This window comes from Sciurus carolinensis, chromosome 9 (assembly GCF_902686445.1).
Source record: "Sciurus carolinensis chromosome 9, mSciCar1.2, whole genome shotgun sequence".
NCBI lineage: Eukaryota > Metazoa > Chordata > Mammalia > Rodentia > Sciuridae > Sciurus > Sciurus carolinensis.
In genome coordinates, this window is record NC_062221.1 from 112,850,732 (window position 1) to 112,865,262 (window position 14,531).

The window sequence follows — 14,531 nt, forward strand, 5'->3', positions numbered from 1 at the left end:
TTATTCGGTAGGTTATAAGGTGTTTTCTACATTATTGATTGAACCTTTCTTTACTATTTGTAATACCAATACCAATTCTGATGTTGATTTCAATTATTTATCTCAGTTAATTCTCTTTTAATCACTGTCATTTGTCTCATCATATCACTCTTCACTTGTTTTTTCCTGAATTTGTTTTCTTAAATATCAGTGAAAACACTGAGTAATGCTTTATGTAATTTCCTTGCATTTCTTGAAAAAATATATTTTAGAGTGAACTTATTCCTAAAGCCTGATTGTAAATCTTTCTTTCTTGTGTTTCCAATGCCATATTACACCCTATTTTGTTTGTTTTGCTGTTCATCTCTGCTTCTGTGGTAAAAGGAGTGTCTACCCCCATATTTACCCATGCTCACAAAGGATGAATTCCGTGTGTTTCCTTTTACCGTCCACAAACTTGTAACTAAATTTCTCTTGCTCTTCTTGAGCTTGTGTGCTGTTCTGTATGCAAATATTCTTGTTAAACTCTTGGTATCTTATCAGAATTTACATTGTGTGCTTCTTCTGGACCGAGGAGAAAATTCTTCATTTCTCTTTCCATTTATGATATCAAAGGAAAAACACTATTCTTGGCCAATATGAATCCCTTAAATTAAGGTCTATAAACAAGATGTGAAACTACAACCTCTAAACTTCTGCATTCATACCCTCCATCTTAACACTCAGAAAGGTATGAATGGGGGAGACTAGGACATTATGATGCCACTACCACCTTGACCTCTTCAGAGACCAGCTTTAGGGGACTGCAAATATAATTTCTATTTATATATTTAGTGGAAGTCTTGTATCTTTAAAAAATAAATATGGAGATAAATTGAAGATTGAAATATTTACAGCTTTAATCCTTCCAGGTATGACCCCACCACCATTGCTACCATGTACTTTGGAAGATAATGATGAAGCTAAATGCTCCTGCTGGAAATGTCCATATATTTTTTGTGTACATTTCAATCCGAAACAAATGACAATAAAATAATCCTTAGTCTTTTATCATTATAATGGTATTTTGTTGACATTTTAGTGACTAAATACTACCCCCAAAATTATGAAATGACCCACACTTCAGAGAATTTCCCCAATTCCTCTCTGTTGATATAGTCTTTATGTAAATGTATATTCTTATCACTTATCATTTTTATTTTTACTCTCCACAAATTCATATTACTACTTTCAAAATTTCTAGGAAGGTATTTGGGAAATCAAATACATAAATACAAGTACAAAAAGAGAAATGAAAAGGAAGCATCATAGTCAAGTAAAGATTTCCAACAATCCACACACACTTTTCTATTGACTCTCAGCTGATACTTACTGTTGAAAACACTCATACATTCAAATGATAGGTGACCAACTCATCAAAGAGCTACTCAGTGTTCCTAACAACTTCCCAAGGGTGTTGTTGATGGAGATATGAATTCTGTGGCAAACGTGTTCATAACTATCATGAGGACAAGGACAGTTAGTTCTCTGTGGTTGTGAGTATAGAAAACCAAGAACAATACAGTCAGTGGACTGAAACAAACAAGTGCTAGAGCTGATGATCCTCAAGACATGAACCCCAGACAGTAACAATGGTGTCACATTTCAATAGGAATGGAGGCAACGGTGACATAAGTGACAAACAAGACAGATGACTATAAAATGAAAGTGTGAGGACTTAGCTTCTCTTCATGCTATTGTGGTGTGTATCCCAGAGCCTCACTCTATTCTTGTGTTGAATTTCCAGTAATCTTCAGAATGGTAGGGGCATCAAATGAAAATGGACTTTCTTCTTTCCCCAATGAAAGGGTAATGAAGTTGGGAGAAAGAAAAGAATGCTAGAAGTCATGATGACCTTCATCTGCTGTAATCCTGTGTTTCATCATAGTTTTCAGTCACTGGATACCACCAGAAGGACAACTCTCAACCACTCCAGGAACACATATTATAAATAAGAAACTATTCATAAACTTCTGAGGCATACATTGTCTCACTTTTTCATGTGTGTTGTTTCTTAGGAAATGATTGTGTGTGCATTTTCTTTGCTTGGGTAATGTGACCACAAAATAAATTTTATCCAAGCCCCCCATACACTTTTAACATTTACTATCTATGTATAATATATGTATATTTTATGTATATGTATATGACTATATATGTAATATAGTCTGAAATAAACAATAAACAGATACTGGAATGCATAAATAATTAAAACATTACTTAATGAGCCTGTATTTTCGACCTTAAAGGTGACAGGTTGAAATAAAAATTGAGCAGTCTTACCTTTCTGGATATGTGAGTGATTTTAACATGAGACTCTGGATCCTGTAGTTGCATGTGAGACATGGAGTATTTGAGGTCTGGAAATACGTCAAACCAATGCTTGAAATATTTACAACATCAGTGAAAAATTGAGCAAGAATATTGACTTCTTGAAGTTTATAAAATGGTTTGCTCTTCCTAAACAAAAAATTTTATATACTCAGCATATTAATAATTTTAAACATATATTAGATCTAAAATCAATATAATACTAATGAGGCAGGATTCAGAAAACATTCTGCTATGGAAAAAGTCAAACAAAATACTTGTTAAATATTTATTAAAATAATCTAAACAGTAATTTACTATAAACATAATAAAATAGTAACAATATATACATTCCCACAGATATATTTGGGGAATACTTTTGAGGAAGAAAAGTGAGGGCTGGGGGTATAGCTCAGTTGGTAGAGTGCTTGCCTCATAAGCACAAGGCCCTGGGTTCAACCCCCAGCACCGTGAATCAAAAAAAGAAAGAAAGAAAGAAAACAAAGTGACATATCTTGTTTGTCTGAGTAAGTGCCTAGATTATATATTTGTCTAAGATTGTTTTATATTTCTTTCTTTGGACACTTCTTCGACTCTCACAATTCCTTAAATAGATAAGGAGTTCAAATAATGTTCTATGCCACCTTATCAAAAATTTCATATTTAAAGGGATAACTGATAAAAGCCAGAGATTCAAAATAAAAATTGAGGGTACTATTTAGTGAGTACAATTTCCTCAGCACTCCTGTGTACCCAGAATTATAACAATGCTCCACATACTAGACCTTATTTAACTATTTCAATGACTCTTTTTTGTAGGAATTATGAGCATTTCCATTTTACAAATGAGAAAAACTGAGTAGCAGAGCACACGGATGCCTTTCCCGAAGTCACATGGCTAAGGGACAAGCACGTGGAACGTCAACAGCCTCATCAGTGCTTCTCTGCCAATTCTTTATCCCAAGTGCCAGAACTGTGTGTCCCTGGAGTTATTTACATCAACGTGGACTTGCCTGACTCCAAGGATGCTCAACCTATTCTGCTGCATCTTGTCTCCTCAGGTAAAACTAAGAGCAAAGGAAAGAAAAATCAGAGAAGGTACGTGAGAGGGAAGAGGATGAGAATGGAGGGCAAAAGGAACGGGAGAATGAGAGAAGGAAGGGAGGGAGAGGAAGAGAAAGAAAGAAAGGAGAGGAGAAGAAAGCACAGGAGAGAAGGGGGAATAATGTTTTTTAAAGTCTATTGAAAGAAGTTTCTTTTAGGAGAACAAAGACTTGCTTAAACCAAGGTGACATTCTCACACAGAAACACTGAAGAACAGCCAGTGGGGTCCCTAGCGCTCCCTACCCTTGCACTCCTGACTTTTTCCTTCTCAACAGTTAGGCCCCAAAAAGGACACCATCCTTCCCCTTAGGAGTCATCCCTGCTCCCTCCTGGCAGAGCCACCTCCTCCTCTTTCACAGAATAGAATGTCATTAGACATATCTCTGATGTCTTTCCAAAAAGCTATCTGGATTTCTGATACTCCAAATTCAACATATCCATATTGGAACATGTTACATTTCCAACCAATCTGCACCCACCCCAGTGGTTTTGATTGCCAACAGATGGCTCATGATCACCAAGTCTCTACCTCTAGTTCATAGTTCAGATACATGTATTTCCACCAGTTTCACTTTGTCATTTGACTATTACCAGGATGCCTCAAGCTTAGAAGCTTCCCCAACACCTTCCCCTGACCCCACAAAAAGAGAATAAAAACTAAATGAAACATATAAATTTCCTCATTGTATTAAATTGTGTCACCATCTTTATGGTACTACCATCTACGGCCTTAGCCAATCTGGTACACGTCTGTAATCCCAGCAGCTCAGGAGGCTGAGGCAGGAGGATCACAAGGTCAAAGCCAGCCTCAGCAAAAGCGAGGCTCTAAGCAATTCAGTGAGACCCTATCTCTAAATAAAATACAAAATAGGGCTTGGGATGTGACTCAGTGGTTGAGTGCCCCTGAATTCAATCCCTGGCACCAAAATAAATAAATAAATAAATAAATAGATAAATAAATAAATAAAATTGGATTCACCCTTGATTTTATTCTCTGGTCAATCCCAACATCTAATCTATCACAAATTCCTTACAGTCCTTGCCAAAGAAATACCTTGAATCTTTGAATCTAATCTCATTTTTCTATCTCCATTGAAAATCCTCTCACCAGGGTACCATTGTATCTTGCCTCTATACCTCCAATAGCACCCAATCCTCTCTTCAATTCCTTCTCTAATTGCAGTGGTCTATGGTTTTTCCAAAATAAAAACACAGACTTGGCCTCAATCAGACTCCCCTAATCAAAACATTTCAGTAGTTTTCATTTGCCTGGTGAATGAATTATAAATCCTGCATCATGGCCTATGAATTCTTGTTCCTGTAGTTATTCAGGTGCTATCTACCCCTCTCATCTCTCTCTCTCTCTCTCTCTCTTGTGTTCCCTGCCTTTATTCTCAAACACAGAGCTTTCTTTAGCTCCTGGAGTGAATTGTGCCACCTTCTGCTTCACGTTCTTTGCATTTTTGGGTCCCCAACCTGGAATGCAGCAGGGCAGTGACTCATTTACCATTTAGATCTCAACTAATGCAATATACCCATAAAAAATTTTAATGACCCCACTAATTCATATTCCCTATTTAGGTTTCCATACATAGTATAATTTGTCTCAAGACACATTTTCAGGGCTATGTTTTACTTTTAATTTATTTATAATTTATAATTATTTGATTACTTTCTATTCCTTACTATGCTGCAGTCTTGATGAAGAGAGTACTGTCTATTCTGCTCACTGCAAGATTCCAAGCACTTAGCAGAGGGCCTCCTCAATGTGGATAATCATTAAAAATTGTTTGAAGATAGGGATGATGGACCTCATTGTATTCTTTCTATTATTAATTTAAAGTCTATCTGCTGCCCTACACTGAAATTATATAAGGGCAGAAATCTAATTTGTCAAAAACGTTTTCCCCATTCCTACCATTGTTCCTGGGCTACAGAAACTCTCAATGTTTTTACTGAATGATTACTTTGGATCATCCCTATGTGAGTCTTAGCTCAGTATGGAATGGCACTTTAATTTTTAAATAGCTACCAAGCTCAAACACATGAAGTCACTCTAAATTGATTTCTTTTCTTGACTTTCACATTCAGTTAATCATAAAAACACATCACATAACTATTTGAAAGTCTTAAAACCTCTGGAATCTCACACTTCTTTTTCCACGTTTACTGGTTTGGTGCAGCTTCTCTGTGGACTCCTGGCACAAATCTGGTTCCTTCTAATTACCTACTGCTCATCCATCTGGGGAATTATTCTAATATGAACATGTAATACTGAGATCTCCTGTTTAAAGTCCTACCTTGGTATATTCATACATTTGGTCTCACAAGATCCAGTGATTTTAGTTACACAGAATGAGTGTTCACGTTACATCACTAAGTATAACAATCAGGATGCAGAACACATTTTCAGGAAGATACTCATTTTGCTAATAAAAAAATAATGTGTATCCACAGAGTCATGTATGAAAAGAAAAGGAGGATCAGAAAAGGACAGAGGAGAAGAGAATAAGGAAGAGGAAAAAGAGGAGAAGAAAGGGGGTGTAATAATTATTTTTTAATGGTTAAGGTTGAGTATTCTTGGGTGACACAATTATAGGCAATTCTCATTCTCCAGTCTATAAAATGATACATTTTCTACAGTGAAAAAATATTCTTGTTTCAATATTGGAAAGGCAAATAAAAGATCATTTAAAATACTCTGAATCCAGAGCATCTAAAAATAATTCACATCCCAATAATTATTAATAGAAAAACAATAAAGTCATTAGCCAGGCTCAAATGGACAGATTTTAACACAGGAATATTTCCATATTTATACTTTTTCATGGTGTTTGTAAAGTAAATCAGAACACAGTTTGCTTTCCAGAGAAATCCAAAGCAACTGCTTGAGAACTGTAGTCTGCACACTATTCTTGAATTAGGTGCTTTCTCATCTCCTTATCTTTGAAATTAACTTCTCCCTGTTTCTGGATTCCATCACCTGTGTTTTCTAATGCTTCCTTAATTTTCTCTGTGACTCAACAGTAATTTAGTGATATTCTATCATAAAACTTATTACTCAGAGATGCAATTATGGCTTAGTCTCTTCCAATATTAAATATGTGACCTCCTAGTGAAAATAACACTATTATGGTCTGAGTTCTAGTATTCTGTAAAATGTCTGAATAAGGTTAGTGATGAATAATGTGTTGGATAAATAATTAATACAAAAGTTAACAAGCATAGTTCTGATAAAAACTAAATAATGGATTATATGAATATGCATAAATATACATATTCAATGTTACCAAAGGTAAGGAACTATTTTGCAATAATATGTACAATTACAACACATTTGACCAATGTTCAAAATTAGGTAAAAAGGATCTTAAAGTTTTTTATAATAAAAGATGGGGACTTGATAAAAGTGAAGAATTTGAACTGAGATTCTAGTTTAATTTCTTTTATCTTCCTTTTTAAGTGACTGAAGGAAGTTTTAAAAAAAGGAAAGGAACAAGAATAATTGGTACTCTTGCATTACCACATTCATTTCACCATTAAATTATCTGCAATGCTTTTATGAACTTTAGAAAATTAAAGTTACACAATTTAATATTAAAAATGCATTTTTCTCAAAAATTTAAAAAACTTGCCTGATTTTTAACCAAGGGTATTATTCCTAAATATGATCATTGTTTCTCATGATGGAAGTTCTTTATTTTAGCACAAGAGGTTCTCAGTAATTTTATCAACATGAACTCTAAAATTATTTTCTATGTGTAGTGCAAGGGCTGAAATATTTAATCTTAAACACTGTATTAGTTGTGAATTGTGATTCCTTTTTATATTTTAGTGTTATTTTTATTATAATTAAAAGTTAATAATACTATAATATTAGAGACATTGTTACCATTGTGCAAATAAAACAGGCAGGAACATTTTCCTGGTTCATGGTTAGTGGCTGAATGAATCTATATGTCAATATATATTCAGGTCCAAAGTCCCTCACATATTAGATTTAATTAATTTGCCAATTCAGGTACTAGGACTACCTATAACCTGTGACAGCAGTAAACAATGGAGATACCAATTGTTCCTTCTGGAACTCCAAAACCATCATTAACCATTCAAAAGTCAAACCAACCTATTAAAATCCATGGCAAAGCAAAATTTATCTTGTATTTAATTACCCGACATGGTAACTATGAGTCTTTTGAAAGCAACTCTTATTTAACGACTTTCTAGAAGGTCCAGCACAGTATATTGGAAGCCATAATTTCAACTGTAACATGCACCTTTTTATCATGCTCTTAAGAGAAAATTAATTTTCTACTTTAAGGATTTATTAAACACACAGGTACTCAAGAATCTGACCTGATAATTTGCTTTGAGATGAGTAGATAACATTATAAACATGTATATACAACTGCACATGAATAAGAAGCTAAATAGAAGATTGAGGAAAAGCATCCCTCTCCTACTATTTGGGAGCTTTGTGGCTGAGCATGGTTTTCTGAAATACTAGAATTGCTTCACTCTGTTATTAATTGTCACTAGACATTCATTTTCACCACTATGAACATGATGTTTCTTAAAACCTGGAGAAAGTCAGAAGGTTGTCAGGAAAGACATTGGAATTAAGAATGAAAGGACAGAAAATAAAATGTTTCTTCTTGTACTCTTATAACTGAGATAGTCATCAGATATATAATATTAACAAACTACTCAGCCTCATATTCAGTATCTTCCTCTTTAAAATGAAAGAATCTGAATGAGACACAAAATCCTCATAATAACTAACATTTAAGACTCTTTGGATAGAATTTACTTTGTTTGGACTATCTTCAACTGGGGAATACTCAAGAAAGCACACATTTAATGTATAAAAGAAGAAAATATGAAATGGTACTTACTCATAGAGCCTTGGATTTTCAACCGTTCCAAGTTGGTTTAATAATCTAAATGAAATATAGCCATCATTCATAGTTTCACCCAGAGCAACTATACTGAGAACAAAATAATAAGCTACGAAATAAAAATATAAAAGGCCATTCACATTATTTTTTAAACTTTAGCTTGGGCACATATGCAAATACACACACACACACACACACACACACATATATATATACATATATATATATATAAATATAATATATATATAATTATTTAATGTAGTCCTATATTATATATGCAAATGATATTCATCAGAAGTTCTCATTTGACATTAAGTAATATATTTTGCTTCTTGTTTGTCAACTTCTGACTAGTCTTAAAAATGAAGAATAAGAACCCAGTAATGGTTATGGTTAGGATTTGGTCAAGTACCTACTAAATTCTAAATAGTCTACAAATCAAAAAACAACCAAACAACATTCAGAATTTAGGTCAATTAATAACTTGTACTTTTCAATAAGATAACCAAGGTAAATATGATAAGGTTTTTTAATTATATGAAATAGTCCAAGCTACATCTTCTTGACAGCCATCACTCTATTTTCTCTGGCAGCTGAAGAATGACTACTAATAACCCTATTATGGTAAGTTTATAGTCGTTCTTATCAAAATGCTCTCATGAAAATTTAGTATGGTATATTTTTCAAAGACAAGACTACTGAACTCACTCCTACACTCAACAGTTTCAGGGTTATAAGGAAGTCCTAACTCTGCCACTTACCCCAAGCACCCCTAGAAGACGATACATATATTCAACATAACATGGAATCTGCAAATTTTTCCTATGAGATATACAGAAGTTGTACATGCCACCCTGTTAATTGCTGCTACTAAGCAGTCAGAAGTAACATCATGTCTTGTGCTTAGTATTACCTCAAATAAAATAATGCATTTATGATTGGATTTTGTAAATTTCTAATGCAAGAGATGGTAAAGGAACGCTTCTTATTCTGAAGCATATGACCAACTTTAGGCAGAGTACTGTGGCCCACCTCCCTCATAAAATTGGCTCAGGTGTTTTCTGGCAGCATCACATATTAAAATGTTACAGAATGAGCCACCATCCTACTACAAGTATATAGAAATGCTAGGTGTGCAATATATATTTTAATACGCAATCAAGCCCTAAAGGAGGAAGTGGAATGAAGAACAATACATTCAAGGCCATAAGGATTGAAGCCCTGGACTTGAGAAATGGTGTGAATCATGGAAACTGAGGTTGAAGTATCAACTTCCAGAAGAAGAAATATGGTGCTAAGTGACAGAGTTGAAATTCAGGTCCCTGTAGAGTTTCAGGAACCTCAACCTCCTGCCTCATCATTGAAAGACCCACTGGGGAAATTACTCCTCCTGGTTCTGTACCTCTATAGGTCTTTTTAGAATCTTTCTGTTCTTCTTTTTGAGGTTCTGAGAATTGAACCCAAGACCTCAGCATGCAAGGCAGGCACTGTACCACTGAGGTACAAACCCAGTCTTCCATGCAGGTCTTAAGGTTAATAAAATAATAATAACATGAAATTTAAATTGATACTAGTCATTTAGTGAAGAACCCTAAACAATTTACATAAGAGTACTCCAGGACTGTGATAAAACAGTTCTAGGAAGAAAGAGTCCAACTTGCTCTGAAGAGAAAATTTTGGAAAACAGCTGGTTGTTGAGTATTTTCTATATTAATGAAAGATATAAATCTTTGATTTGAAAGAGCACAAATTTTTCATTAACCGTTAATCCAGACTTAAAAGGAGCATTGATATTGAATAACAACACTGAAGCAAAATAAATTTATAAATACAAAATGAAGAAAGTGACAGATTATCTTCAAGAAAAAATTAGGTTGACAAAAAACTGGAAAACAGGAAGCTTGCATGAATATAAGAGGATTAGTCTTTTTGACTTGTGAACAAAAATAAATGTTGATGTAGAATTTATCTCAAACTGTTTTCATTTCTAAGTGAGAAAAATAAGGATAATTTCAAGGGGAAAAAAGGAAAACTGACAGAGAACACTAGTGAAAAGTCACCCATATGGTATAGATCAGTAAGAAGTTAACACTAAAAGGAACAATGCAGCATCAGGAGACCTCAAAGACACAAACACAGAAACTGAAATTAGGAAATAAAATTCAATAGTTAATGCAATAATGACATTTACAATTAATATTGAATATTGAATAAATGGAAGCAAAATACTACTGAATAAAATATTAAGATAGTAAAAAGAAAAGATTCAAAGAATCTGTGAGGTATATTATTGCTGTGAATAAAATCTAATAAAATAACTATGAGGTAAGATAAAATTTTATGTATAAACCAAAAAAGAAGGAAATATGATCTATAATTTATTCAGGAAAATATAACAATATTATGTACATTCCACCCAGCAAATGTAGGATATAATTTATTTCAAGCAACCATATAGAATTCATCCCTCAACAGAGTAAATATTTTGCTCTGCAAATGACTCTGTGAAAAGGAGGAAAAGATAAATTACAGCCACAAGACTTCTAGAACTAATAATAAATATTAGTAAAGTTGCAGGATACAAGATCAACACACATAAATCAGTTGCTTTACTACGGACTGATAATAAAACTACTGAAAAAGAAATTAGGAAAACTATTCCATTCATGATTACCTCAAAAAATAAATAAAACACTTGGAATTAACTTAACGAAAGATATCAAGGTCCTCTACAACGAGAACTATAGAACACTGAAGAAGGAAATTGAAGAAGACCTCAGAAGATGAAAAGACTGCCCATGTTCTTGGATAGGCAGAATCAATGGCCTACTACCAAATGGCCATACTACCAAAAGCATTATACAGGTTCAATACCATTCCTATTAAATTGTCAATGACATTCTCCACAGAACTAGACAAAGCAATTCTAAAATTCATTTGGAAAATTAAGAGACCTAGAATAGCCAAAGCGATTCTGAACAAAAGAATGATGCTGCGGGCATCACAATACCAGACCTCAAGATAGACTACAGAGCCAAAGTAACAAAACAGCATGGTACTGGCACCCAAATAGACATAAGGACTAATGGAACAGAATAAAAGACACAGAGATAAATCCACATAAATATTGTTATCTCACACTAAACAAAGTTGCTAAAACATATGTTGGAGAAAAGATAGCACCTTTTTAACAAATGGTGCTGGGAAAACTATAAATATATGTAGAAGAATGGAACTTAGCATTATCTCTCATTATGCACAAAAGGCAATTGAAAATTAATCAAAGACCTAGGAATTGGATCTGAAACTGCAACTGTTAGAAGAAAATGTAGGCCCAACATACTAACCTGTTGGCACAGGAATCAACTTCCTTAGCAAGCCTCCTAAAGTGCAAGAAATAAAACTAAACATTAATAAATGGGATTGCATCAAATTAAAAACCTTCTGTACAGCAAGTAAAGAAGAATATGAAGAGAGAGGCTACACAATGGAAAAGATCTTTGCCATCTGGTAGAGTATTAATAATCAGAATATATAAAGAACTCAAAAACCTTGACACCAAAAACAAATAACCCAATTAAAATATGGGTAAAAGAACCAAACACCTCACAAAAGAAGAAATACAATTGGCCACCAAATATATTTTTTTAAATGTTCAACATTGCTAGCAATCAAGGAAACGCAAGTCAAAGCTACAGTGAGATTTCATCTTGCTTCAATCAGAATGGCAATCATCAAGAATACAGATAATAAATGTTGGTAAGGATGTGGGAAAAAAAGTACACTCACATTATTGATGGAACTGCAAACTAGTGCAACCACTATGGAAAGCAATATGGAGATTTCTCGAAAAACTAGGAATGGAACCACCATATGATCCAACTATATGACTCCTTAGTATGTAGTCAAAAGAACTAAAATTAGCATACTACAGTGACACAGTCACATCAATGTTTACAGAAGCACAATTCACAACAGCTGAGCTATGGAACTAACCCAGGTGTGCTTCAACAGATGAATGGATAAAGAAAATGTGGTATATATAAACAATGAAGTTTTACTCAGTCATAAAGAATGAAATTACGGCATTTTCTGGTAAATGGATGGAACTGGAGACTATCACACTGAGAAAATAAGCTACACTCAGAAAGTCAAAGGTCCAATGTTTTCTCTGATATGTGAAGTCAAGCCCAAAATAAGAAGTAAAAAAAAGAGAGAGAAAGAGAAAGAGAGGAAAAAGGTAGAGAGAGTCTATCACAATAAAAGAAAGACCAATAGACTAGATAAAGAAGACTGAGGGGGAGAGAAAAGGGACAGGATAAGGAAAGAACAGAAAAATGAATCTAACCTAAATTTCCTATGTGTATATATGAATATACCACAGTGGACCTCACCATCATGTATCTCCACAAGCCACTAACAAAAAAAAAAAAAATAGAAAAAAATAGATCAGGGAGAGGAAGGGGAAATACGGGGAACAGAATTTGAGCTAATTACATTCCATGCTTTTTTAATTATGTAAAAATGAATCTTAATGTTATATATAACTAAGAAGAAACAATAAAAAATTTTTAAAAGACAAACAACAGACCATGAGAAATATTTTTAGTTGAAATATCTAATAAGTACAACTTTCTAAAATATGTATTATCAAACTCAGTAGTTAAAAAAAATAATCCAATGGGAAAATGATGAAAAAGTATGAACACACATGCCTCCTAAAATGGACCTTATAAAAGAGATATTTGATATAATCACATATCAGGCAGGACAATGCAAATGAAAACCAAATGAGGTGCAATGTATACACATCAGAATGGGTAAGATTTCAAAAATTATGACAATGCCAAATGCCAAGTGGGAATAAGATAAAATGGATCACTCATATTTTGCTCAGGGGAATATAAAATGATACAGTCATTTTGGAAAACAACTGTCAGTTTCTTTTAAAGTTAAAGCAGCAATTAGTTTATGACCCAACAATTTCACTCCTAAGACTTTGTGACAAAAATGAAAACATATTCACACAAAACTTTGTACACAAAATTCTTATTAACATTATTTGCAAGAGCCAGAAACTAAATGCATCCTCTATGCTCTGTAAGAGCTGATGGTCAAACTATAGTGCATATATACTCTGGAATACCACTCAGAAATGAAAAAGAATCAATTACTGATACATGTTAAATGAATGAACGTCCAGGGAATTATGTTGCATGAATAAGAGCCAATAAAAAAGTCACATACTAAATAATTCCTTTTTTATAATAGTTTTGAAATTACAAAATTTTAGAAATATATTAATGAATGTCAAAAGTCAGAAACAGCTAGGAGACGGCATATGTAGTTATAAAAGCACAACATAAGGGATCCTTGTGGAGATGCACTGCTGAGTATCTTCACTGTAGTGGTAGAGACATAACCATATACATGGGACTAATCTGTATATAGCTCAACCAACACACACATACACAATTTGTAAGGAGTTCTGAATAAAGTAGGTGGAATGTACAAATATCAATATAGCTAATGAAATATATTACCTGTAGTATTGTAAAATGTTACCATGGAGGGAAATTGTCTGTATTATCTCATCTATGTGCAAAACTAAAATTAACCAGTAAAAGTTTTAAATTTAATGGTAGACAGACTCAATTTAGTATAACAGGGCATACAATTAATGTTTATAGGATTATAATATCTTCTGATCAATCTCACTCCAATCAGAATGGCAAATATCAAGAATACAAGCAGCAATAAATGTTGGTGAGGATGTGGAGAAAATTCGACCCAGTTATCCCATTCCTTAGTTCATATCCGAAGAACTTAAAATCAGCATACTACAGCAGACAGACCCCAGACACCATGCCTGCCCAACCCCCACCACAGACTGACGCCAGACACCTAGCCTGCCCTCACTAGGGCTCCCCAGCTTCTTTGGAGGCTGGTGCAGGCATTTTGAATTATTCCTGAGGGTGAGGTCATCATCAGTGGAAGGGCAGCTCCCTTCCTGAGACACCTACAGGAGATTGGAGGCCCTTTGACAGGTACCTCTATTTACTCACTTACATCCTACACCCTTCCCAATCCTCTTCATTCACCACTAGGAATACTGTAAATAATAATCAAACTCATCCTCTTTATTACAACAATGTTAAAGTCTTTATAGGGGCTATCTGGTTTAGGGCTACATTTTCTTTG

The 14,531-nt window shown here is 34.0% G+C and overlaps 1 protein-coding gene across 6 annotated transcripts in view; it reads right to left on the reverse strand.

Annotated features, from left to right (window-relative positions):
- Positions 1-14,531, reverse strand: part of Lipi (lipase I) — a 68,868-nt gene that overhangs the window by 12,204 nt on the left and 42,133 nt on the right. For 5 of the 6 annotated variants that reach the window (XM_047565417.1, XM_047565419.1, XM_047565418.1 and 2 more), the window contains 2 exons: positions 8,328-8,439; positions 2,302-2,478 (listed from right to left, as the gene is read on the reverse strand). In XM_047565417.1, the coding sequence (XP_047421373.1) occupies positions 2,302-2,478; positions 8,328-8,439 (289 nt within the window). The remainder of the gene's footprint in view (positions 1-2,301; positions 2,479-8,327; positions 8,440-14,531) is intronic. The other variant, XM_047565422.1, reaches the window with a different exon arrangement.